Here is a 26,689-nt window from a genome sequence, read left to right as displayed (position 1 = left end):
CTTTCAAAACCCGAATCTCTCACACACAACACTACGGTTTCTTGTATGGAAGGAGCGACTACCTGCACATCACTTTGAACATGCTACACACTTGTTTCCCCAAATTCTCAGTGACATGCTTTCTGTTCCCATCATTCTTAACCCGCCCGCTGAGATTGGCACGGATTTGGCCTTCACTGGTAGCCAATATCATATCACACAGGACCCAGAAATCACACACAACCTCTGACTATTCAAGGCCTTACTGCGGGTTTTCCTAAGAGTGACACGTTGGTTATAAGAAGGAAATGCTGGTCTATATAGAGAACACCGTAAGAGGAACTTGTCTGTGGGTTGTGTCCCTGCCGTGTGGTGGGTGGATGTGTAGGCAATGACTGGTGGCTAGTTTAGACTCCGTATCCTCAAACATTTTCACATTTAAGGGGCTATATATGTATTTTTAATCAGTTGGGTTCTAGTCAATGTGTTTCTAGGTTCGAGGTACAGAAGGGTCGAACTACCACCAGGGCCATAGAGCTAGTACCGAAAAAGCCTGGAACTCCCGTAAAAGTGTGTTAAGGGGCGATTACATGTGCACTGGGCAAATTTTCCGTGGATCTTCAGTCACACCATGATTTCCGATAGCGTGGTTCTCATTTGTTCCTTGTTATTGTTGCTGCTGATGATGGTGAGTAATACCGTCGTCCTTCGGTGAAATCTACCGTAGCTTTGGAAGATCGTGGACACATCAGAAAACCACGGAAATATGAAAACCACGCCAGCGGAAGTCGTGGTTTGACTGAAGATCCAAGGAAAATTCGCCCAGTGTAATCGCCCCTTAACACACTTTTGCGGGAGTTCCAGGCTTATTCGGTGGTAGTTCAACAGCCCTGGTGGTAGTCCGACCCTTCTTCTGTACCTCGAACCTAGGGAAACACTCATTAGAACCCGACTGATCACCTTTCGGGCCTTTGGAAGAATAGTTGACTTGAGAGGCGGAAATGTCTGAGGATACGGGCTTTAATCTGCTTCCCCTTCCCCCCCCCCCTCCCTTGATCATGGCAGTGTGACTCGGCCCTGAGCTGGTCATACGGAAGGCAGCTGTCACCTCTAGGCCTATGTGAAAGCCAGAGGAAAGGTGATGTGGTCAGGGTGGGTGCGGCTTGGGTCAGGGTTGTTTGGTTAGGTTCAGAAGCAGGTGGTACAGGGATCTGGCTGGCGTGTGGCTGGGTGTGGTTTTGCTCAGGGTTATGGTTGTATGGTTAGGTGGAGGCTCTGGTGGTATAGGGATCTGGCTGGGTGTGGTTGGGTGTAGCCCAGTTCAAAGATGTGGTCTAAAAGGGTGTGTCTGAGATTAGTGGGGCCATGTTGAAGGTATGTGGCACTTCGTGGAGATGCTGGTGATACAGAGATGTGGTCAGGCACGGTTTAGTGTGGCTCAGTTCAAAGATGTGGTCTAAAAGGGTGTGACTGATAAGTGTGGCCATGTCCTAGGTATGTGGCACTTCATGGAGACACTGGTGGTACAGGGATGTGGTTGAGTATGGTTTAGTGTGGCTCAGTTCAAAGATGTGGTCTAAATGGGTGTGGCTGGGATAAGTGTGGCCATGTCTTAGGTATGTGGTGCTTCATGGAGACACTGGTGGTACAGGGATGTGGTCAAGTGTGGCTGGGCGTGTTTGGATTCAAAGATGTGGTCTAAATGGGTGTGTCTGAGATTAGTGTGGCCATGTTGTAGGTATGTGGCTCTTCATGGAGGTGTTGGTGATACAGGGATCTGGTCAGGTATGGCTTGGTGTGGCTCAGTTCAAAGATGTGGTCTAAAAGGGTGTGTCTGAGATTAGTGTGGCCATGTTGAAGGTATGTGATGCTTCATGGAGACACTGGTGGTACTGGGATCTGGCTGGGTATGGTTTAGTGTGGCTCAGTTCAAAGATGTGGTCTAAAAGGGTGTGACTGTGATTAGTGTGGCCATGCCTTAGGTATGTGTCACGTCATGGAGATGCTGGTGATACAGAGATGTGGTCAGGCATGGTTTGGTGTGGCTCAGTTAAAAGATGTGGTCTAAAAGGGTGTGACTGTGATAAGTGTGGACAAGTCTCAAGTATCTGGCAATTCATGGAGGTGTTGGTAATACAGGGATCTGGTCAGGTATGGCTTGGTGTGGCTCAGTTCAAAGATGTGGTCTAAAAGGGTGTGTTTGTGATTAGTGTGGCCATGTTGTAGGTATGTGGCTCTTCATGGAGGTGTTGGTGATACAGGGATCTGGTCAGGTATGGCTTGGTGTGGCTCAGTTCAAAGTTGTGGTCTAAATGGGTGTGACTGTGATAAGTGTGGACAAGTCTCAAGTATCTGGCAATTCATGGAGGTGTTGGTAATACAGGGATCTGGTCAGGTATGGCTTGGTGTGGCTCAGTTCAAAGATGTGGTCTAAAAGGGTGTGTTTGTGATTAGTGTGGCCATGTTGTAGGTACGTGGCTCTTCATGGAGGTGTTGGTGATACAGGGATCTGGTCAGGTATGGCTTGGTGTGGCTCAGTTCAAAGATGTGGTCTAAATGGGTGTGACTGTGATAAGTGTGGACAAGTCTCACGTATCTGGCAATTCATGGAGGTGTTGGTAATACAGGGATCTGGTCAGGTATGGTTTGGTGTGGCTCAGTTCAAAGATGTGGTCTAAATGGGTGTGGCTGTGATAAGTGTGGCCATGTCTTAGGTATGTGGCACTTTATGGAGATGCTGGTGATACAGAGATGTGGTCAAGTGTGGTTTGGTGTGGCTCAGTTCAAAGATGTGGTCTAAAAGGGTGTGACTGTGATAAGTGTGGACAAGTCTCAAGTATCTGGCACTTCAGAAGCAATATCCAGGATGATGCGGTCACACTAAAAATCGTAGCATGGTCGGGTATGGCTGGTAGATGGTGCGGCTGGGATGGTGTGGCCACGGTACAGAAAAACAGCAAAGTGAAAGAGATGAGAATACAAAATTTGCTAATGTGGTTTGTGATGTGGTCTAGCTGAATGTGTGAGGTGTGACATGTGCATGGTGCAGTGATGTTCAGAGATGTGGTTATGGATGGTAAGGATGTGGCCATGATGGAATGTGGCTTTGGCGAGGGTTAACTATGTGAAATCGTAAGGCAGATGTGACGTCAGATGAAGTTCTAATATTCAGTGATGTGGCTGCATGGGTGTGGTTACGAGGGGAGGTGTGGCTCGTAGTGTGGCTAAAACGATGAATAAACAATAAACTCAATGACTCCGGGACTCTTCATCGCCGAACTTATAAGAAAAGAGAAGATGGGATGGTTTTTGTGTGTTTTTGAGGGAGGAAACTCAAGGGCACGGCATAAGGAAATTCTAAAAAAAAAACATGTTACATAGAGGGTCGTCTGTACTTAGGGAAACACAAATGCCAACAGCGAACACCAGAGATGAACAAAACTACATCTTCTTTTGTGTTTGTGTCTGTGAGGGGGTGAGCTCAAGGACGTTACATAAGGAAATTCTAAAAAAAAAACATGTTACATAGTGTTGTCTGTACTTAGAGAAACACAAATGCCAACAGCAAACACCAGAGACTAACAAAACTACATCTTCTTTTGTGTTTGTGTCTGTGAGGGGGTGAGCTCAAGGATGTTACATAAGGAAATTCTAAAAAAAAAACATGTTACATAGTGTTGTCTGTACTTAGAGAAACACAAATGCCAACAGCGAACACCACGGACTAACAAATCTACATCTACCGACCACAGACCGACGCTACCACACAAACATTATCCCATAGATCACATGTAACGCCTTAGACAATACATAACCGTAGCGATCTTGCATATCTTACTATAGCGTATATATATATCCTCGTACATTACTATGAATATATATAAATACCGATAATTTCTCTGATCAAAAATATATTAATATGCTTCTTAAACTAGGCCGAGTATGCGGATGACGGCTGGACGCGGAACATCACAGCGAGTCGACCTCCTTGCAGCCTCGTTACACCGTTTGACACGCCAATAACACTAACGTAGCAGCCCACAGGTCACCTTAAAATATGGGGCCGTGTTATGAGTCAAATCCGAGAAGTTTTGGGTCCCTAGAGTTCGGTTTAGGGGCTGTATTACAAGTCAAATCCTAGAAGTGTTCGGTCCCAACAGCGTCATCCATCGCGAACTCTGTAGGAATCTGAATTTACGTGGTACTCAGATCATTGTATTTTCCGGCTCCTGACTCATATTTATTGCCAGGAAACGGCCAATAATTAACCATTTTAACGATAACTATAAATTGATCTAGTTATTTGGGTGGAGGAGACAGATTTGGGGTGGCAATCGGCAAGTACAAAGGCTGCGTACGACAATCTGGCAACGGTGAGTCCTGAAACATCTCGGATTTGACTCATGATACGGCCAGTGGTCTACAGATTGTTTCCTCATGAATGCCCTCGGACACTATCACAAAAGAATGGTTAAGAATAAGGGGAGGAAGGGAGAGAAGAGAGGATAGGGAGATTATTACGGTTAAACGAGAAGGGAGGTAGCATGATTGGGAGGAAAGGAGAGAACGATGAGAGAATAGGGAGATTATCGCTAACGTAATTCCCTTAACCCCTTCACTACGGCCGGGCCAAAACAGCGCCCTGTGCCGTATCCGAGATCGCCGCGCGCGTCAAATGCCGTTATTGAATATGACAAGTTTTCAGCCGTAAACTCAACATATGTATTATATATGAAAACATGCAGAATTAAATGATGCCCATAAAGAAACAAGTTATCTGATAATTTTGAGATGTAAGCATAAATATACAGAGAGGAAATAACTCGTATACTGGCTAAAGCGAGCCAGGACGCAGTATACACGTCCTTGGATATGGTATGGCGCACGTAAGGACGCAGTATACGCATCCTCGTGTTGAAGGGGTTAACACTACGTCCATTTACTAGTCGGATACGATGAAAAAATTTTAAAAAGTGGTTCCGGTCCTCAAGCAAAGCCGAAATAGAGTTTTAGGAGAGTGTTTAGACTTTCAAATGCCTTCAGTGCCAAAAGACATCTTCTGAGAATCATGGAAATACTACTAATTGGATGCGATGAAAAATGGAAAAAAAAGTGATTCATGTCCTCTAGTGAAGCCGAAATAGATTTTAGGAGAGTGTTTAGACTTTCAAATGTCAGTGCCACAAAACATCTGCTGAGAATCATGAAAATACTACCCTGCCACACACACACACACACACACACACACACACACACATACACAGAGACTCACTCACACACACACACACACACACACACACACACACACACACACACAAGTACACACACACCTCCAGCCCCTATACTAACCATACCTCATGACACAGAGCTCAGGGATACACAGATAATAATAATAATTGTAAGTTACGTCGACCACTGAGCTCAGACGCATATGGAGACTTATACCTACATCACCCAGCTCCTTTTTCTTCTTAATTCTTCTTTTTTTCATTTAACATCCTTATTTTCCCTTCGGCCAACAATATTCAAAGCTGTTCTTGAGGCCAGCCAACCCTTCTCCCCTTCCTTAAGTAAATACAGCCATTCACGTGCGATAAAACTCCTCGACACGATACAAAACACTTGGATTAACAAACATAAACTCCATTGGTCAAGAGGTCTCACGTACCACTCTAAAATGCTACCTCTCACAGTTTGAAAATATACCCAACTTTTAACTTTAACGCAAACATCCATTCTTTAACCCCTAAAGGACCGGAGGTGGCTATAGCAGCTTTATTGGAGAAGGGCCGGAGGTGGTTATAACCGGCGCGCTCACCCCAAAAGTCTATTCTATTCAACTCGCTGTTCCTCCATAACCACGGCACGTAGAGACTTCTAGATGGTGACTTTAGAAAGACGAAGACTTGGTGGTTATTACAAAGTCTATCTTATTCACTCGTGCAATGTAGGTTAAGCGTAGAAAGTGTGTGAATGCAGGCAATTTCCGGGTTTAGCACGGGAAGGCCGATCCCAGCAGAACAGAAAATACAGCCACCCCCGGTCCTTTAGGGGTTAAACACATATATTGTAACCTTCCATGATCATAATTTATCTTCGTTTCTACTGTACATTTCTTTAGTTAACATGAAGGTAAGTAACTGTAAAATGCTACCTCTCACAGTCTGAAAATATACCCGACTTTAAACTTTAATACGCACAAACATCCATTCTTTAAACATGTATATTGTAACCGTCCACGATCACCAATTCATCTCTGTTCCTACTGTACATCTCTTTAGTTAACACAAAGGTAAATAACTGTAATCATCATTCTTCGTCATAATACCACTGTGGACTAACATGAACAGGAATTAACAGGTTCTTCTTTTAGGCAAACTCCTGACACACTCTCATTCTTTAAACATGCATATTGTAACCTTCCATGATCATTAATATATCTCCTTTCCTACTGTACATCTCTTTAGTCAACATGGAGGTAAATAACTGTAAAATGCTACCTCTCACAGTTTTAACTTTAATATGCAAAACCCATTCTTTAAACATATATATTGTAACCTTCCATGATCACTAATATATCTCCGTTCCTACTATACATCTCTTTACTTAATACGAGCATAAATAACTGTGATCATCTTTCCCTTATGTAATGCCACTATCAACTAAAGCCCCGTTCACACTGTGCTGACTCTGGGCCACGATAACCGAGCGACTTTTAAGCCCTCTTCAACATCCGGCGATCATTTACAGACCTATTTCCGACCGTGTGCAACCCTTTCACATCAACATTTCACACCCAAGACCTCGTATACCCCGAATCGCTGGGTTGTTGTGGCCCAGAGTCGGCACATTGTGAACGGGACTTAGCTTGAATGGGAATATACAGAGATTCTTCTTATAGGCGAACTCCTGACACACTCTCACACATCCTTCCTCGCCTTAGCTTACGTTCTCTCCCGGCAGATGAAGGGCAAACTCAACTAGATTTCAGGATACAGGACAACTCCCGACACACTCTCACAGCGGTACATCCTCCCTCCTTAGCTTACGTTCTCTTCCCGGCAGATGAAGGGCAAACTCAACTAGATTTCAGGATACAGGACAACTCCCGACACACTCTCACAGCGGTACATCCTCCCTCCTTAGCTTACGTTCTCTTCCCGGCAGATGAAGGGCAAACTCAACTAGATTTCAGGATACAGCAGCAACTAACACTCTCACAGTGCTACACGTTCTCCCTCACCTTAGCTTACGTTCTCTCCCCGGCAGATGAAGGGCAAACTCAACTAGATTTCAGGATACAGCAGCAACTAACACACTTATATCGCTACAGGTCCTTCCTCACCTTAGCTTACGTTCTCTTCCCGGCAGATGAAAGGCAAACTCAACTAGATTTCGGGATAAAGCAGCTACACAAAACACAAACCAATCCTTCCCTATACCCCAAATGAGAGTTACCACACATACGTATCATCCATCATGTATTTGAGCCTAGGAAAACATGTGTATGCTATAGAATGACATCATTTTTGACACCCTCGAAAGCAGAATCACACTTGGAGACACGAACTCGTACTCGGAAGGACTCAACCCTTTGTACATCCATATTTATAGCGTAGTTAAGCCTAGAGAATGTACGTACGCAATGGGATGACAAAAATACCTTACACGCAATATCACTGGAGCTGTGAATGCCTTACTTAAGAGGTATGGGGTACTAGGTGAGCGCCAGCATTTGTTCGACTGTGGTCACTCCCATGGCACCCAGCATCTCCCGGAATAGTGACCCTTCTTTGCTCATGAGGGACGCTGGTGTGTCGAACTCCTGGACCTGTGGAAGAATATATAAACTCAGGGTCATGGCTATCTGGGTACCTAACCTAACCTTTTCAGTCAATACCCTAACCTAACCTAACTTATCTAACTTCCATAACAGAGACGATTAGCCGGGTTTTCAAGGGTTCTGGGTCTACCTATTTAGTCTGTACCCTAACCTAGCATGACTTATCTAACTTCCACATTCGTAAACGTATCTAATTCATGTTACGGCTATTATCAAAGCCCACAGAGAAGATTAACCGGGTTTTCATGGGTGTTTTCCCCGTTCAAGGTGCAGAAGTCGTGTAAAACTATCACTGGGATTGCAAAACAGTCCATCTGAGACGCTTAAGAATACAGACTTATATCCTAACCTGGCCTGACTTATTGAAATACTCTCTTTAGTCATCTGGGTAGGTAGTATGTTAAACTGTCTTCTTTACCCCTCAACACCCTTCAATTCTACACAACATAACATAACACATTTCTCCTCATTCTTACCCTCCACATTCACCCTCCAAAGAACCCTCAACACCTCACCATGCAACACAACAACACATTCTCTCTCACTCTTACTCTCTCAACACCCCTCAAACCCCTTTCAACACAACAACACACACCTTGCCCGCCTCCAGGACCAGTATCCTATCATAGTGGGCGACAGTGTTGAGTCTGTGGGCGATGGTGAGGACCGTGCTGGCCTGGAACGCCTCCCGGATGGTGGCCTGGATGAGGTGGTCAGTCTCAACGTCCACGGATGCTGTCGCCTCATCCAGCAGCAAGATCTGGAGAGGAGTAAGATCATAAGGTTTGGATGAGGAAGGAATGGTAAGTGGAGAGCAGTGATTTGCGGGCTTTTTGTTTTTTTTTTTTTTTTTTGCCCTTGAGCTGTTTCTTTGGCTGTAAAAAAGAAGAAGAAAAAAAAAAAAAGCATGTAAGATCTGGAAGTGGAAAATGAAGAAGGTAAGAGAAGATTAAGGAAGATCTGGGGGGGAAAGATTATAGGTTAAGATGAGGAAGGAAGAGAGCCAGTAAGCAAGATCTGGAAGGGGAAGATTAGAGATGATTTGCAAGAGAACAGACGGAAGATCAAGGGTTAAGAGGAAGAAAGATTAGTAAGAGAGCAAAAGCAAGATCTGGAAGGGGAAGATTACAGATGATTTGCAAGAGAACAGAAGGAAGATCAAGGGTTAATAGGAAGAAAGATTAGTAAGAGAGCAAAAGCAAGATCTGTAAGGGGAAGATTAGAGAGGATTTGCAAGAGAACAGAAGGAAGATCAAGGGTTAAGAGGAAGAAGAATTGGTAAGAGAACAGAAGAAAGCAAGATCCAGAAGGGGAAGATCAAGAATTAAGATACAGAAAGGTTGGTTTTGTAAGAGATTGTCAGGTCATGGGTTAAGGAGAAGAAGAAGGGTCAGTTTAGTGAGAGAATACATTAGGTTATTGGGTTAAGGAGATGAAGAAAGGTCAATTTTGTGAGAGAATGTGAGGTCATGGGTTAAAAAAGGAAAGAGATGAAGAGAAACAAGAAAAACACGAGAAAAACAGAGAAAAAGGGAAGAAAGAGAGAGAGCCACACTGTCATGGGAGAGGCGAGCTTGTGAGGAAAGGAAAGTCTAAGGAGATGAAGAAGGGTCAGTTTTGTGAGAGAATTCATCAGGTTACTGGGTTAAGGAAATAAAGAAAGGTCAGTTTGTGAGAAAATGTGAGGTCTTGAGTTAACAAAATGAAGAAGGGCGAGTTTAATGAGAAAATACATCATGTTATTGGGTTAAGGAAATAAAGAAAGGTCAATTTGTGAGAAAATGTGAGGTCTTGAGTTAACAAAATGAAGAAGGGCGAGTTTAATGAGAAAATACATCATGTTACTGGGTTAAGGAGATGAAGAAGGGCTGCCTATACTGTAGAAAACAAAATAAATATACCTTGCTGTTCCTGAGTAGCGCCCTCGTCAGGCAGATCAGCTGGCGCTCACCGACGGAAAAGTTCTCCCCACCCGCCTCCACCTTGCAGCTCAGGCCGTGTTGCTGCCGCTGAACCACGGGCTTGAGGTGCGACTGCTCGAGCGCCTGCCACACCTCCTCGTCAGTGTGGGCCTCAAAGGGGTCTAAGTTGTACCTGTGAAAGGGGAAGACCACATTGGCATCGGCTTGCTACGGACCACTAAATTAAACTTCGACATATTGACACATCATCATCATCATCAACATTTCGTTTAACATCTGTTTTCACTCTTCCTGAGCGGTTGGGCGCTTTATGGCTCTCTTCCATTCTACTCTGTCTTCTGCCCTATGTTCATCCAATCCCATCAATGCCAAGTCTTCCTGTAAACACCTTCTTCACGTTTTCCTAGGTCTACCAACTGGTCTCCTTCCTTCTACCTCCAATGCCATCAATGCCAAGTCTTCCAGTATACACCTTCTCCACGTTTTCCTAGGTCTATCAACTGGTCTCCTTCCTTCTACCTCCAATCCCATCAATGCCAAGTCTTCCTGTAAACACCTTCTCCATGTTTTCCTAGGTCTACCAACTGGTCTCCTTCCTTCTACTTCCAATCTCTCCAAAACTCCCAGCACTGTGTCATCCCCTGCTCTCTTTACATGTCCAAACCATCAGAGTCTTTCCCTTCTGAGCACTGTTTCCAGGTCCTCAACTCCACATCTGTTAGCTACATCTGCATTGGACACCCTACGTCTTGCCACCTGATCCCTGCCATTTATACTGCTAAGAAGGTGACAGGAAATCTAGAAGAGCATGACGGCAAATATTTACTACTGGGCTCTATTTTCATGACCTTTACATTCACACATACAGTTACGAAGCAAAACTGGACGCCAATAAATATCCCGTGGGAGACTCCTAATACTGGATGAGAAAATAACCTTGAAAATAAAAAACAAAATCAGAAAAATACAAGAAAAGAAAGCTAAACTAGACCCTAAAAATGAGCCCATGAGTCTTACTGATACCACAAGACAAAAATACCACTTAAAATAAAACAAAAACATATAAAACGAAACTAAATTGCACCAAAATAAACATCGCACCCGACTTACTAACACCGGATGAGAGAATCACCCCCGCCACCCACCTGAGTGACCCCTGGAAGAGCACCGGGTCCTGGGGTATGACGGAGATGCTGGAGCGCAGTGTGTGGAGCCCGACCACGCTCACATCCACCCCGTCGATGACCACGCGGCCGGAATCCAACTCACTCATCCGCAGCAACGTGGAGATGAGCGATGACTTGCCTGGGGATGAGAAAATAGGATGAAGGAGGAAGAAGATGGAGAGATAAAAGAGGAATAAGATAGAGGGGAGGACTAAGGGAAATAGGTTAGGTCAGGTTAGGTTAGGTGAGGAGAAGGGAAATGTAAGTTAGGTTAGGTTAGGTTAGGTTTAGGTGAGGAAAATGGAAATGTAAGTTAGGTTAGGTCGGGTTAGGGGAGGAAAAGGGAAATGTAGGTTAGGTTAGGTTAGGTGAGGAAAAGGGAAATGTAGGTTAGGTTAGGTGAGGTTAGGTTGGGTTAGGTGAGGAAAAGGGAAATGTAGGTTAGGTTAGGTTAGGTTGGGTTAGGTGAGGAAAAGGGAACTGTAGGTTAGGTTGGGTTAGGTGAGGAAAAGGGAAATGTAGGTTAGGTTAGGTGAGGTGAGGTTAGGTGAGGAAAAGGGAAATGTAGGTTAGGTTAGGTTAGGTGAGGAAAAGGGAAATGTAGGTTAGGTTAGGTTAGGTTGGGTTAGATGAGGAAAAGGGAAATGTAGGTTAGGTTAGGTGAGGTGAGGTTAGGTGAGGAAAAGGGAAATGTAGGTTAGGTTAGGTTAGGTGAGGAAAAGGGAAATGTAGGTTAGGTTAGGTTAGGTGAGGTGAGGAAAAGGGAAATGTAGGTTAGGTTGGGTTAGGTGAGGAAAAGGGAAATGTAGGTTAGGTTAGGTTAGGTTAGATGAGGAAAAGGGAAATGTAGGTTAGGTTAGGTGAGGTGAGGTTAGGTGAGGAAAAGGGAAATGTAGGTTAGGTTAGGTTAGGTTAGGTGAGGAAAAGGGAAATGTAGGTTAGGTTAGGTGAGGAAAAGGGAAATGTAGGTTAGGTTAGGTGAGGAAAAGGGAAATGTAGGTTAGGTTAGGTTGGGTTAGGTGAGGAAAAGGGAAATGTAGGTTAGGTTAGGTTGGGTTAGGTGAGGAAAAGGGAAATGTAGGTTAGGTTAGGTTAGGTTAGGTGAGGAAAAGGGAAATGTAGGTTAGGTTAGGTTAGGTTAGGTGAGGAAAAGGGAAATGTAGGTTAGGTGAGGTTAGGAATAAGGGAAATATGGGTTAGCCTTTTTTAATCAAGTTACAAGAGGTATGGAATGGATGGAGAGGAGGAGTGAAGGAAATATGATAAAGAAAGGAGAATGCTATGAACAAAAATGAAAGATGGAAAAGAATGGTTGAAGGAAGAAGGAAAAGGAGGGAGATATGATGAAGGAAGGAATGATATGGACAAGAGGAATGAAGGAAATATGAGTTACCCAGAGAAATAGTGTGAAATGGAGAGCAGATATGAGTTAAATCTATCTTAAGTTACAGAAGCAAAAGTTACCCTGAGAAATAGAAGGAAAAGAAGAGAGTAAATACAGTAAACAAAGAAGGAAAGAAAGAAGGAAAAGAATGGAAAAAGACTGTGAAATAAGGGAGAGAATATGAGTTAAATCTATCTTAAGTTACAGAAGCAAAAGAAACCCTAAGAAATAGAAGGAAAAATAAAGAGTAAATATAATAAACGAATAAGGAAAGAAGGAAGGAAAAGAATACAAATAGACTGAAATAAGAGAGAAAATATGAGTTAAATTTATCTTAAGTTACAGAAGCAAAAGTCACCCTTTGAAATAGAGTACTGATTTTTTTTTTTTTTTTTTTTTTTTTTACAACAAAGGAGATGGCTCAAGGGCAAGAAAGAGTGTAGAAAAAGAAAGCCTGTTACTTGCCGCTCCCACAACAGAAGATAGTATAGAGTAGCCATTAATAAGGAGTAAAGATGGAATAAGTAGTAAATAGTTCATGCATTGTTCTTTTCTACATCAATTTCCTTTTTCTACGCCACCCACCCGCTCCAGTCCGCCCGACGATGCCTATCTTCTCCCCGGCGTTGATGGTGGCGCTGATGCCGTGGAGGACGAGGGGCAGGTCGGGCCGGTACCGCAGCTTCACCTCCTGTAGCTCGATGGTGCCGTGAGCGGGCCAGGGCTGGGCGGGGCATGTCTCGGGGATCTCCCTTGGCGCTTCACTCTTGGGAAAAAGGTCGAGAGAAAAGAGCAGAGAGAAGAAAGGGAGTTGGTAACTAAGTGTAAGCAAAAAAAAAAAAAAGAAAAGAAAAAGTCAGAGGAGGTAAGGTGTTTCAAGCTAAGTAAGGTCAAAAAGGAAGGAAAAGAAAGAAAAGGAAGGAGGAGGTAAGGTGTTGCAAGCTAAGTAAGGTCAAAAAAGGAAGGAAAAGGAAGAAAAGGAAGAAAATGTCAGAGGGGATAAAATGTTGCAATCCAAGTGAGGTGAGACATGAAAGAAATGAGAAGGAAAGAAAAGAAAAAAGAGAAAAGAAGGAAAAGAAAGAAAAGAAAGAAAAGGAAGAAAATGAAGAAAAAGTCAGAGGGGATAAAATGTTGCCATCCAAGTGTGGTGAAGCAAAAAAGAAATGAGAAAAAAAAAAAGACTAAATTATACTCATCCGATTGGTGATAGAGAATAGGGATGAAATGATTACAGGACAAAGAATACTCTGATTAAGAAAAGCAATAAAAAACAATAAAAAGAAGACCCATTGTTAATAAAAGACAGAAATGAACAATAACAAAAGGGATATTAGCTCAAGCCATAAACAACCATTAAAAAGACACTCACATAGGCGTACTCGATGATGCGCTCCACGGAGGTGACGCGGGACTGGAACTCTGACTTCATCCTCATCAGGAACGGGGTGAACGCACACACCTGCACGCCGAGAGGGACGGAAGGGAGACTGATGTGAATGACGATTAAAATGACGATACAAAAAATTAAATGAGAGAAAAGTCTGAGATGAAAAAGCATTGCAACCCAAATAAGATGAGAACTATACATGAATGCCTTAACTTAATAGTGACTAAATTATACTAATCCAACTCATAACAAAGAATACTCTGATTAAGAACAATAAAAAATAATTAAAAGCATATTCTCTCACTAAACCGACCCTTCTTCATCTCCTTAACCCATGACCTGACATTCTCTCCCTCATAACCTCACTCATAACCTTATAAGCACGAATTCTTTTCTTTTCATTTCCGTTTTTTGACCTTACTTAGCTTGCAACATCTTACCACCTCTGACCTTTTCTTCCATGATCTTTTCCTGTATTCCTTTCCTTTCCTTTTTTTGACCTTACTAAGCTTGCAATATCTTACCACCTCTGACCTTTTCTTTCATGACCTTTTCCTGTATTCCTTTCCTTTCCTTTTTTTGACCTTACTAAGCTTGCAACATCTTACCACCTCTGACCTTTTTTTTCATGACCTTTTCCTATATTCCTTTCCTTTCCTTTTTTTGACCTTACTTAGCTTGCAATATCTTACCACCTCTGACCTTTTCTTTCATGACCTTTTCCTGTATTCCTTTCCTTTCCTTTTTTTGACCTTACTAAGCTTGCAACATCTTACCACCTCTGACCTTTTTTTTCATGACCTTTTCCTGTATTCCTTTCCTTTCCTTTTTTTGACCTTACTTAGCTTGCAATATCTTACCACCTCTGACCTTTTCCTGTATTCTTTTCCTTTCCTTTTTTTTTACCTTACTAAGCTTGCAACATCTTACCACCTCTGACCTTTTCCTGTATTCTTTTCCTTTCCTTTTTTTGACCTTACTTAGCTTGCAATATCTTACCACCTCTGACCTTTTTTTCATGACCTTTTCCTGTATTCCTTTCCTTTCCTTTTTTTGACCTTACTAAGCTTGCAACATCTTACCACCTCTGACCTTTTCTTTCATGACCTTTTCCGTATTCCTTTCCTTTCCTTTTTTTGACCTTACTAAGCTTGCAACATCTTACCACCTCTGACCTTTTTTTCATGACCTTTTCCTGTATTCTTTTCCTTTCCTTTTTTTGACCTTACTAAGCTTGCAACATCTTACCACCTCTGACCTTTTTTTTCATGACCTTTTCCTGTATTCCTTTCCTTTCCTTTTTTTGACCTTACTAAGCTTGCAACATCTTACCACCTCTGACCTTTTTTTTCATGACCTTTTCCTGTATTCTTTTCCTTTCCTTTTTTTGACCTTACTAAGCTTGCAACATCTTACCACCTCTGACCTTTTTTTTCATGACCTTTTCCTGTATTCCTTTCCTTTCCTTTTTTTGACCTTACTAAGCCTGCAATATCTTACCACCTCTGACCTTTTTTTTCATGACCTTTTCCTGTATTCCTTTCCTTTCCTTTTTTTGACCTTATTTAGCTTGCAACATCTTACCAAAAAAATGAAGGATGCTAATATGAATGACTGAAACAAACACGTGTCTTACAACCTCACAAGCACACAATTGAAAGCTTGTCTAACTCTATAAGGAATAACAAGGACGGTGAACAAAAACAAGAAGACAACAAAGAAGAAGAGGAACAAGAGCGAGAGAAAACAGAACAGGAAGAGAAAGGAGAAGAGGAACAAGGAGAAGAAGAAAAACGAGAATAGAAATTAGAAAAAGAAGAACATGAGAAAGCAGAACAGGGAGATGAAGGAAAACAAGAACAATAATGAGAACAAGAAGAAGAACAAGAGCGAGAGAAAACAGAACAGGAAGAGGAGAGGAAGAGGAAGAGGACAAGGAGAAGAAGAAAAACGAGAATAAAAATTAGAAAAAGAAGAACAAGAGAAAGCAGAACAGGGAGATGAAGGAAAACAAGAACAATAATGAGAACAAAAAGAAGAACAAGAGCGAGAGAAGACAGAACAGCAAGATGAACAAGAACAAGAAGAAAAATGAGAATAAAAATTAGAAAAAGAAGAACAAAAGCAACAAAAAACAGAACAGGAAGATAAAGGAGAAAAAGAACAAGAAGAAAAATGAGAACAAGAAGAAGAACAAGAGCGAGAGAAAACAGAACAGCAAGATGAACAAGAACAAGAAAAAGAAAAGAGAACAAAAATTAGAAAAAGAAGAAGATCGAGATAGGACAACACAAGCTAAGGTCACATTCTTTTTTTTTTCTTTTTTTTTACAGTAGAGGAAACAGTTCAAGGGCAAAGAAAAAGGAAACAATAATAATTAAAAAGCCTGCAACTCTCTGCATGCTCCTACAAGTCAAGAGGAATGGCCAAATACGAGGTCAATTTCAGGAGGAGAGGTGTCCTGATACCCTCCTCATATGATAACAAGGTAAACACTATAGCAAGGCAAATACAATAGCAAGGTAAACACTAGGTAAACAACACAGCCACCACTCACCCCATTGATCATCGAGAGAGCAAGGCCGGCGAGGGCAGTGCTGACGGCGCCCTTGGTGAACACACAGATGGCAGTGATGGCGAGCGTGACCATCATCGAGATTATGTCCATGCGGAAGGTGAACCAGCGATTGGAGAGACGGAACACGAGCAGGGCGGCCGAGTGCTTGTCCAGATACTTGTACATCCTGGAGGGAGGTGAGGATATGAGGTAATGGCGGTAAGTTATGAGGTAGGAAAGCGCAAAGGAAAAGAGTACAGCCATTCTTCTACTGACTCCTCTTCCTCTGTCTGTGAGTGCTTGTCTGAATACTTGTACATCCTGGAGGGAGATGAAGCTATGAGGTAAAGAAAGGAAGGTAAGTTATGAGGTAGGAAAGCGCAAAGGAAAAGAGTCCAGCCATTCTTCTTCCTTCTCCTCTTCCTCTGTCTGTGAGTGCTTGTCTGAATACTTGTACATCCTGGAGGGAGATGAGGTTATGAGGTAAAGAAAGGAAGGTAAGTTATGAGGTAGGAAAGCGCAAAGGAAAAGGGTACAGCCATTCTTCTTCCTTCTCCTCTTCCTCTGTCTGTGAGTGCTTGTCTGAATACTTGTACATCCTGGAGGGAGATGAGGTTATGAGGTAAAGAAAGGAAGGTAAGTTATGAGGTAGGAAAGCACAAAGGAAAAGGGTACAGCCATTCTTCTTCCTCCTCCTCTTCCTCTGTCTGTGAGTGCTTGTCTGAATACTTGTACATCCTGGAGGGAGATGAGGTTATGAGGTAAAGAAAGGAAGGTAAGTTATGAGGTAGGAAAGCGCAAAGGAAAAGAGTACACTCACTCTCTTCCTCTCTGTGAGTGCTTGTCTGAATACTTGTACATCCTGGAAGAATGAAGTTATGAAGAGAGGAAAGAAAGAAGGGTAAGTTATGAGGTAGAAGGCATGGGAAAAGAGTCCAGCCATTCTTCTTCCTCCTCCTCTTCCTCTGTCTGTGAGTGCTTGTCTATATACGTCTAAATATGTCTAAATAAGAGAGAAGGTAGAGGCGAGGATAAGCGTGAAGAAGAGGAATTACACGGTGAAACGGCACATTAATTCTTCTTCTTCTTCCTCTTCTTCTTCCTCCTCCTCCTCCTCCTCCTCCTCCTCCTCCTCCTTCAAGTGCTTGTCTAATACTTGTACATCCTAAAGGGAGATGAGATAGAAGGAGGGAAGGAAAAGGATGGAGGAGGAAGAATATAGCAAAACAGTACAGTCATTTCTCCTTCTTCCTCCTCCTCCTCCTCCTCCTCCTTCTTCTCCTCCTTCTCCTCCTCCTCCTTCTTCTCCTCCTGACATAATCCATTTCTCACTTAATATCGCAATCATTATCATCATTACTATCACAAGTCATTTTTATTGCCTATAGATTAACAGCTTTTTCTTATCGAACTTGAAGATGGCATTGTATTTCTCACTTAATAATACTACCCTCATCATCACTAACATCATTATTTTCAGTTGCTATTACCGATGAGTGAAGAGTTTTTCCTTGTCGAACGTGCGGATGACGCTGAGGCCGCTGATGGATGAGCCGATGTGCTGGGTGATGGGTGATTTGAGGGTGTTGTCGAGACGCTTCAGCTCCCTCACACCGGCGTTCAGGAAGATGTCCACCACGAAGAAGAGAACTGCCGGGGAAGGGAAGGACTATTCTAATTCACTTTCGTTGTCTTTTTAACAGTGAAGGAGAGGAGATGAGGAAATAAGATAAAGAGACGAAGAAATAAAAGATAATATAGAAGATAAAGATCGAGAAAAAATGGCCACAAAGAACTAAGATAAAGAGATGAAGAAATAAAAGATAATATAGAAGATAAAGATTGAGAAAAAATGACCACAAAGAACTAAGATAAAGAGATGAAGAAATAAAAGATGAAATAGAAAATAGAGAAAAAAATGACCACCGAAGAAGAGAACTGCTGGAGAAGGGAAGGACTTTTTTAATTATTTTTCGTTCCCTTTTTTTACAGCGAGGGAGAGGAGACGAGGAAATAAAAATAAAAGGTGAAGACAGAAAAGATAAAGAGATGAAGAAATAAAAAATAAATATGACCACAAAGAAGGGAATGGCAGAGAGGGAAGGTCTATTGTAATTCTCTTTCATTCCTTTTTTACAGCACGGGAGAGAAGATGAAGAAATAAGGATAAAAGGTAAAAACAGAGAAAATAAAGAGATGAAATAAAAGATAAAATAGAAGATATAAAAGAGAAAAATATGACCACGAAGAAGAGAACTGGCGGAGAAGGGAAGGGCTTTTTATTTGACAGCTCTCGGAAATACGCCCACCAAAGTCTAGGAGGATTCAAGTCTAATAGTCCGAACACAACATTAGCTTCAAGGAGGATTCAAGTCTGACAGTCCGAACACAACATTAGCTTCAAGGAGGATTCAAGTCTTTAATTCGAACACAACATTAGCTTCAAGGAGGATTCAAGTCTAATATTTGAACCAAACCTAACCTAACCTAACCTAACCTAACCATTAGCTTCAAGAAGGATTCAAGTCTAATATTTGAACCTAACCTAACCTAACCTAACCTAACCTAACCATTAGCTTCAAGGAGGATTCAAGTCTAATATTCGAACACAACCTAACCTAACCTAACCTAATAGTCTGAACACAACATTAGCTTCAAGGAGGATTCAAGTCTTCTAATTCGAACACATCATTAGCTTCTGAGTCTTAATTCTATAATCCACTCGGTGTTTTCAGCCACTCACCGGAAATGAAGACAAGGGGAATGATGAACCACACATAGATGAAGCAGACGAGGATGATCTGGCCGGCCACGAAGAGGAGCCCCTGCAGCAGGAACTCGAGGAAGAACGGAACTCGCACGTCCACTGTTTGGGAGAAGAACAGATGACGGGATGAGTGAGTGAATGGATGAATGACTATTATGGGAGTGGCGAGTAGCGGGCTTTTTTTTTAGCAGTTTTTGTTCCCCATGTAAAAAAAAAAGAAAAAAAGATAGGATGAATGAGTGAATGGATGACTATTGTGGGAGTGGTGAGTACCAGGGATTTATTTTTTTTCACTACTCTTGTTGCCGTCTTTGTTGTAAAAAAAAAAAAAAACAAAAAAAAAAAAAAAGGAAAGTCTATATTTATGCCTAGATAGCTTGACTCATTATCTTTTGACGCCCTTTCACGGAACTCAAAAATAATACCAATACTAATAACAATAATAATAAGTAAAAGAAAACTATAAAGGAGAATGAACACACAATATCTTTAGCCAAGGCAGAACCGAGGAGTGAAAATCGTGAGCAGCCAACATTATATTATTTGACGACAAGTAAACCAACTACAATTATCCCACGACAAGACAATCATCATATTATCCTACCACAAGAGGAAGCTACAATACAAGCAATACAATACAAGTGAGCCGTCTCCTTTGTTGCGTAAAAAATAAAAAATAAAAATAAAAAGCGAACAGTCAATGCCATCAGCCAAGCCGTCACTCACACTCGTCCAAGTCCCTCGAGAACCTATTGAGGATGCGGCCGGTAGGTGTGGTGTCGAAGAAGCTCATCGGGGAACGGAGGATGCTGATGAACATGTGGTTGTGGAGCTTGGACGCGCCCGCCAGCACCCTGCGGAGGAAGAAGTGTAAGGGAAACATTCTTGAACATCTCCGCGCCCAAATATACACATTAGACAAGGCTTTCATAGGAGTTTTGGGCATTTCCAGGGGTACTTTTATGAGCCTAGTGGTAGTTTGGTCATTCTTCTGTGCTACAAACCTACAGAAAATACTCAAAAGTGAATGGAAATGAAGGAGATTGAAAGAGAATGAAGGAGAATGAAATAGAATGAGGGAGAATGAAATAGAATGAAGGAGAATGAAGAAAAATGAAAGAAAATGAAAGAGAATAGAATCAAGTGACCAAAAGAGGATTGAGTCAACACTAAGGAGAATCAACAACACACACACACACACACACACACACACACACACACACATACACACACACAGTCTTCTAAAAACCTCCATTCTAGTTTCGCTTCAAGTCAAAACAAACCAAAACTCAACACAAAAAACAATCAACACAAACCCTGAAATCACCACCAACACACACACACACACACACTCATCCTCACCTGAAGGTCACGCCAATGCCTTTAACGACCCCAGTGATGAGCAGCAGGATGAAGCTGAGGCAGTAGACCAGCTGATAGAACCACAGCGCCGGGTTCTCCACGATGCTGCCCTTGATCTCCTCCTCCGACAGCGTGAGGTTGTACTCGCTAATATTCATCATGCGCTCTTCGATTTGTCCGTCACCCTGCGCAGAGGAACAGGTGTAAAAGATGAAGAAATAAGACGCAGTTTCTTCTTAGTCATAGATCATGGCAGCCACTATACACAAAATCCCCCTGTGACACTAACAGCCTGGAGTTGTCCGAGAGACCCCTCAAGAAATCCTACAGGCGCAATAAGCATCACCGAAAAACTCCGCTCTGAGCCTCACCTGATCCAACCAGTACTGAAGCCAGATCGCGCTGAACATACGGCTGAGGGTGAAGATGATGATGGCGAAGAAGATGATCCCTGTGATGCACCAGCCGCCACTCACCTGTCGGATGAAGACGGGAGAGATAATGAAGATAGGGAGATGAAGAAAAGATAGAAGGTGAGGATGGACAGATATGAAAAATAAAGGTCAAGAGAATGTGGGAGGAAGATACAGAGATGAAGAAATAAAAAATGAAGATGAAGATAAATATAGAAAAGATAGAGATAGAAAAGATAGAAAGTAAAAATAAAGAAGATAGAAGGGAGGAAGATACAGAGATGAAGAAATAAAAAATAGAAAGTAAAGATGAAGATAAAGATAGAAAAGAAAGAGATAGAAAAGATAGAAGGCAAAAATAAAGAAGATAGAGAAATGAAGAAATAAGAGTAAAGATGAAGATGACAGAGAAATAAATAAAAGATCAGAGGTAAAACTTAAGATAAAGAAAGAAAGATAAAAGACAAAAATAAAGAAAATAGAGAAATGAAACAATACAAGACAAAAGGTTGATTTTTTTTATGCTTTCCCTAACTAAAAAAATAAATAAATAAATAAAAAAAATAAATAAATAAAGAACATGACTCAACCCGCCTCGCATGTCACCTCGATAAACAAACTCGTAAAAAAAAAAATAATAAATAACAAATAAATAAAACAACTAACAAAACAAACAAAAAAAAGTAATATAAATAGAAACAAATAAAATGAAAAATAGAAAATAAAGCCCCGCGCCTCACCTTGATAAACGTCCGATACACCTCATTGCTCACGCTCCCGGTCGCCTTGGTCTCCTCAGTGATCAGCTTCCCCTTCTCCTGGTCACCTTCCTTCTCTGCCTCTTCTGCGGATACACGAGCCAATGACGGACTTATAGGAACAACAGAGAGGTCATAGAGAAATAGCATATGTGTTGTGTGAACCTAACCTAACCTAACCTAACCTACAGACTTATAGGAACAACAGGGAAGTCATAGAGAAATAGGGTATGTATAGTGTGAACCTAGCCTAACCTAACCTAACCTACAGACTTACAGGAACAACACAGAGGTCATAGAGAAATAGGGTATGTGTTGTGTGAACCTAACCTAACCTAACCTAACCTACAGACTTATAGGAACAATGCAGAAGTCATAGAGAAATAGCATATGTTGAGTGTAAACCTAACCTAACCTAACCTAACCTAACCTAAACCTACAGACTTACAGAAACAACACAGAGGTCATAGAGAAATAGGGTATGTATAGTGCGAACCTAACCTAACCTAACCTAAACCTATGGACTTACAGGAACAACACAGAGGTCATAGAGAAATAGGCTATGTATAGTGTGAGCCTAACCTAACCTAACCTAAACCTATGGACTTACAGGAACAACACAGAGGTCATAGAGAAATAGACTATGTATAGTGTGAGCCTAACCTAACCTAACCTAACTTACAGACTTACAGGAACAACACAGAGGTCATAGAGAAATAGGGTATGTATAGTGTGAACCTAACCTAACCTAACCTACAGACTTATAGGAACAACAAAAAAGTCATAGAGAAATAGGAATCAATGACAGCTCATACGAACAATAAAAAATTCATAGAGAAACAGCCCACTCGGTTATTCTATGTAGGCCTAAGTGTGTGAGACTACGTGAATGTATAATACAAAATTAATAGAGTGCAGAGATGGGGAATAGACGAAGTGTATTGATAGAGAAGTGTATAGAGAGAAGGGATGTAAAAGAAGGGAATAGAAGAGGGGATATGAAGAAAGAAGGGAAACAGAGAAAGGATTGATGAAGAAAAGAAGTATCAGGAAAAGAGGAAAACAAAAGAAAGTATTGATGAAGAAAGAGATTGAAGGAAAAAAGGAAAAAGAAGAATAAAGAAAGAAAAATAATAAATGTATAAATGAAGAAAAGATCAATACAAAGAAAAAAAGAGAATGAAGAAAAGAAATATAAAGAAAAAATAAAACAATGTATGAAAATGAATAAAACCACAAAGAAAATAAAATAAAAATAGTAATAATAAACAAAGAAATAATAACAATACAGAAAAAGAATATAAAGAAAGAAAGAAAGAAAGATAATAAAAGAATGTATAAAAAGAGTAAAATCAAATCAAATAAAAATAAATAAATAAATAAACATATATTACCACCATCAATACATTCCGGTCGTCAATCTATTCAACATTTACAGAATTCATTCAAATTTGTATTGTCATAAAACTCCCTAAACGTACTTACCACATACTTAAAACACGATTAAAATTTAGCAAAACATTCCATCTATCCTATTTCCTGTGTGTATGTATGTGTGTGTGTGAGTGTGTGTCTAGAAAAGCTGCTGGAATAAGTTAACAAGCATCAGTATAAATCTCTATGTTAGCCGATGTTATGTGCTACAAGGGCGAGTGTTCTAAAAGATAAGAAAGCAATGGCGATCGTCTATTAGTAAGCATAATACAGCATCATCAGCATCCTCAGCATCAGGGCCCTCGGATTGTTTGCTTACAGCTGCGAGGAAGTGTTAGACTCATATTCTTAAACGTATCCAGCTCCCACGTCAACCAATTTCTTTTTTGGGTAGGCGGTGGCTGAGTGGTAGCGTGCTGGGCCCACATTCACCGTGTGATGGACGACACGGGTTCGAATCCCCATGCTACCACCTCGGATTTTTCAGTCACCGCCGAGTGGATTAAAACTACCCACATGCTGTCCTGAAGACCACCCATCAACCCGGACTCTAGAGGAAACCGTCCAAGTGAATCAAGGAGTTCTAGGGGGCAGCATGAGCCAAGAGAAGAGGGCGCCACTAGAAACACTTGCCTGCGCCATGACGGGCTGGGACCGACTACCATCCAGGCCACTCAAGAGAGCCTATAGATGTTCACGTAAAAAAAAAAAAAAAAAAATAAAAAAAGGCCACAGAGAAGATTAACTGGGTTTTCATGGGTGTTTTGTCTGTTCCGTGGCGCAGGAGTCATGTAAAACTGTCACCAGGATCATGAAACAGCCCATGAAAGTCCCATATACTTCTACAAGAGGCTTTTCAAGTGGGCGTACTGAGGTGCCAATACGTTTAAGAATACAGTGTTAGTTTCCGCACTCATGCCAGTCAAGCTTACATGCTACAGGAATGATGGACCTCACTTACTTTTCATTATAGTTTCTCCCTTCACATCTAAAAAAAGGTAATATGCAGAGTTAGTGGAAGAAACATCACATACCACGCAAGTAAGGCTCAGATTCAGCCGGTCATATAAAAGCTTTTCGCCACAAGACCTGAAATGAAGGCAAGTCGAGGAGGTGCTTGGATTACTCTTGAAGGAGGACTTAGGCAAATGCACATCGGCGCTTGAGAGGCGAGGCAATGCTCCTTGAAACCATTAGTGAATATTAAGCTTCAGATGCACAGCGCCACACTCAACACCTCTTCTGTTTCTTCTGTTCTTTAACCCGGTAGCTGCGGGGATCATGCTTCTTAAAGGCCTCTCTAAGCGAGAATAATGAGAAAAAATCAACACTTACGCAAACCATTTCATAATATATATCAACGCATTTGTGATCAGTTTATGCATCATCTATTTTTGGGGTTTATATCATGGCAAAAATTTGGTCTGTCGCTGGTACATGGTAAAGCCACAAATTTGACCCGTCGCTGGTACCAGGTTAACCCGGTAGCAGCGACGGGACAAATTTGTGGCTTGACATGACACCCCAAAATAAAAGATGTATAAACTGATCACAAATGCGTTGATATATATATAATGATTTGCGTGAGTGATGATTTTTTTTCTCGTTAATTTGCTTAGAGGAGCCTTTAGGAAACAAGATAACCACAGCTACCGGGTTAAACATACATATTTTCCTTTATGTACCTGGACACACCATTGACTCAGAAATACATATGAGTCTACAGCATATCAATAATTATCCATCACCTTTTAATAACCACATAATTCACTCTATTTAGTATGCATTCACCAATCTGTACACACTGTTCCAATCCACACCCACACCTCTAAGCATATGAAACTCGAGGGATGTTATATTGCCTCAGAAAACCTTTTGTTATATATCACTGTAATGCCAGGATTAAGTAAGGATGGAAAATAGAGATGTAGGAGGCAAAAAGTAGGAATAAGTATTATAAGTATGGGTATAAGTGCAGCCGGAAACCCAGGCAGTATCGGTTTCCAGCGGCAGTTATACCTATACTTATATAATACTTAATCCTGGCATTATATCGTTTCATATTAATAAGTAACCATGTAATTCTAAGGCCAATTCGTACTCATGTCAAATTAGTATTCACGCCTCAGAAAATCTTGTGTCAGATATCTTTTCATATCAATAAGTAACCATGTATTTCTAAGGCCAATTCGTACTCATGTCCAATCAGTATTCACATCTTGTAAAAGCATATAAGACTTGAGGGTACTTGTTATATTGCCTCGGAAAATCTTGGGTCATATATTATTTTCACATCAATAAGTAACCATGTAATTCTAAGGCTAATCCGTACTCATGTCCAATCAGTATTCACATCTTGTAAAAGCATAAAAGACTTGAGGGCAGTTGTTATATTGCCTCGGAAAATCTTGTGTCATATATCTTTTCATATCAATGAGTAACCATTTAATTAACTCCGTATGTTGAAACTGCTAAATATCATCACTTCATCTTTTACACCATTATTTCTTGTCTCTCTTGAACACAAAATAACAAAACAGTAACAAATATAACCAAAACAATGCCATATCAACACACACACGCACACACTAACGGAAACACATGCAAAACTTTACCAAAACAAACAACAGCATCATCAATGACAACACCACCAACACAGCGCCGTCGACACATCTGCCCCACACACGCACACACACACACACACTAATGCAAACATACGCAAAACTTCACCAAAACAAACAACACCAACAACAACGACAACACCAACACAGCGCCGTTGACACATCCGCCCACACCCCCCTACACACACCTGTCTCCTTGGTCTCCTCCTTGTCCTGTTCCTCCTGGCTGCTGTGGGATGGCTCGTGGCCCACCATGTCGAAGTATTCCCCCTTCCTTGCAATCAGTTCAGCGTGAGTCCCTCTGTCGGCGATCCTCCCCTCCTGCATCACAATGATCTCGTCGCATTTCTCGAGGAACTGAAATAAAAAAATAGACGCTCTGGAAATCAAAATAAAAAATAGATGCTCTGGAAATTGAAACTACACCATGAAATAAAAATAGCTAATCCTCTAAAAACCAAAAATATGCCCTGAAATAAAGAATAAATCCTCTAGAAACCAAAACTACAGCCTGAAATTAAGAATAAGACCTCTAGAATAAATAAATCCTCTAGAATAAATCCTCGAGAAATAAAACCAAAAATATAGCCTGAAATAAGAAAATAAAAAATCATCTTGAAATCAAAACTACACCCCCCTGCATTGCTATCATTTTGTCGCATTTCTCAAGGAACTGAAATAAAAAATAGAAGCTCTTGAAATGAAAAAAATATATCCTCCATTAACATAAAAAAACATCCTCTCGAAATAAAAACTATACGCCCTTCTGCATTGCTACGGTTTCATTGCATTTCTCGAGGAACTGAAATAAAAAATAGAAGCTCTTGAAATGAAAAAAATATATCCTCCATTAACATAAAAAAACATCTTGAAATAAAAACTATACGCCCTTCTGCATTGCTACTGTTTCATCGCATTTCTCGACGAACTGAAATAAAAAATAGACGCTCCGGAAATCGAAACTAAGCCATGAAATAAAAATGATTGATCCTCTAGAAACCAAAAATACACCCATACAGAACGCCCAACCTCGAGGAAGCTGAGAACGGGAGCAGCAGCGGGCATTCTTTTCATTATAATTTCCTTTTTTTTG

The 26,689-nt window shown here is 41.3% G+C and overlaps 1 protein-coding gene and 1 long non-coding RNA gene across 16 annotated transcripts in view; one reads left to right on the top strand and one right to left on the bottom strand.

The window, feature by feature from the left end:
• Window positions 1-3,646: 3,646 nt before the first annotated feature.
• LOC126987460 (ATP-binding cassette sub-family C member 5-like) overlaps window positions 3,647-26,689 on the bottom strand; it is a gene marked incomplete at its 5' end in the record, with an annotated part of 64,605 nt that continues 41,562 nt past the window's right edge. Inside the window, 15 exons of the mRNA XM_050844426.1 lie at window positions 3,647-7,810; window positions 8,418-8,582; window positions 9,724-9,916; window positions 10,890-11,049; window positions 12,880-13,060; window positions 13,661-13,756; window positions 16,242-16,428; window positions 17,732-17,891; window positions 18,985-19,107; window positions 19,735-19,862; window positions 20,371-20,555; window positions 20,742-20,846; window positions 21,524-21,627; window positions 23,937-23,963; window positions 25,785-25,953. Of these exons, the coding sequence (XP_050700383.1) occupies window positions 7,697-7,810; window positions 8,418-8,582; window positions 9,724-9,916; window positions 10,890-11,049; window positions 12,880-13,060; window positions 13,661-13,756; window positions 16,242-16,428; window positions 17,732-17,891; window positions 18,985-19,107; window positions 19,735-19,862; window positions 20,371-20,555; window positions 20,742-20,846; window positions 21,524-21,627; window positions 23,937-23,963; window positions 25,785-25,953 (2,097 nt within the window). The remainder of the gene's footprint in view (window positions 7,811-8,417; window positions 8,583-9,723; window positions 9,917-10,889; window positions 11,050-12,879; window positions 13,061-13,660; window positions 13,757-16,241; window positions 16,429-17,731; window positions 17,892-18,984; window positions 19,108-19,734; window positions 19,863-20,370; window positions 20,556-20,741; window positions 20,847-21,523; window positions 21,628-23,936; window positions 23,964-25,784; window positions 25,954-26,689) is intronic.
• On the top strand, window positions 11,057-12,364 carry LOC126987489 (uncharacterized). Of its 15 annotated transcripts, none has more exons than XR_007740928.1 (6): window positions 11,057-11,185; window positions 11,233-11,309; window positions 11,489-11,529; window positions 11,586-11,662; window positions 11,832-11,857; window positions 12,048-12,364. It is a non-coding gene; the product is annotated as an uncharacterized LOC126987489 (long non-coding RNA). The 15 variants fall into 15 exon arrangements; XR_007740938.1 differs by lacking the exon at window positions 11,832-11,857 and adding an exon at window positions 11,976-12,006 and having other exon boundaries at window positions 11,453-11,529; window positions 12,053-12,364; XR_007740936.1 differs by lacking the exon at window positions 11,832-11,857 and adding an exon at window positions 11,935-11,960 and having other exon boundaries at window positions 11,453-11,529.

Source organism: Eriocheir sinensis, chromosome 65 (genome assembly GCF_024679095.1).
Source record: "Eriocheir sinensis breed Jianghai 21 chromosome 65, ASM2467909v1, whole genome shotgun sequence".
In the NCBI taxonomy this organism is placed as follows: Eukaryota; Metazoa; Arthropoda; class Malacostraca; order Decapoda; family Varunidae; genus Eriocheir; species Eriocheir sinensis.
Note: the sequence above shows the minus strand (reverse complement) of the source record. Positions and strands in the feature narration are given on the sequence as shown.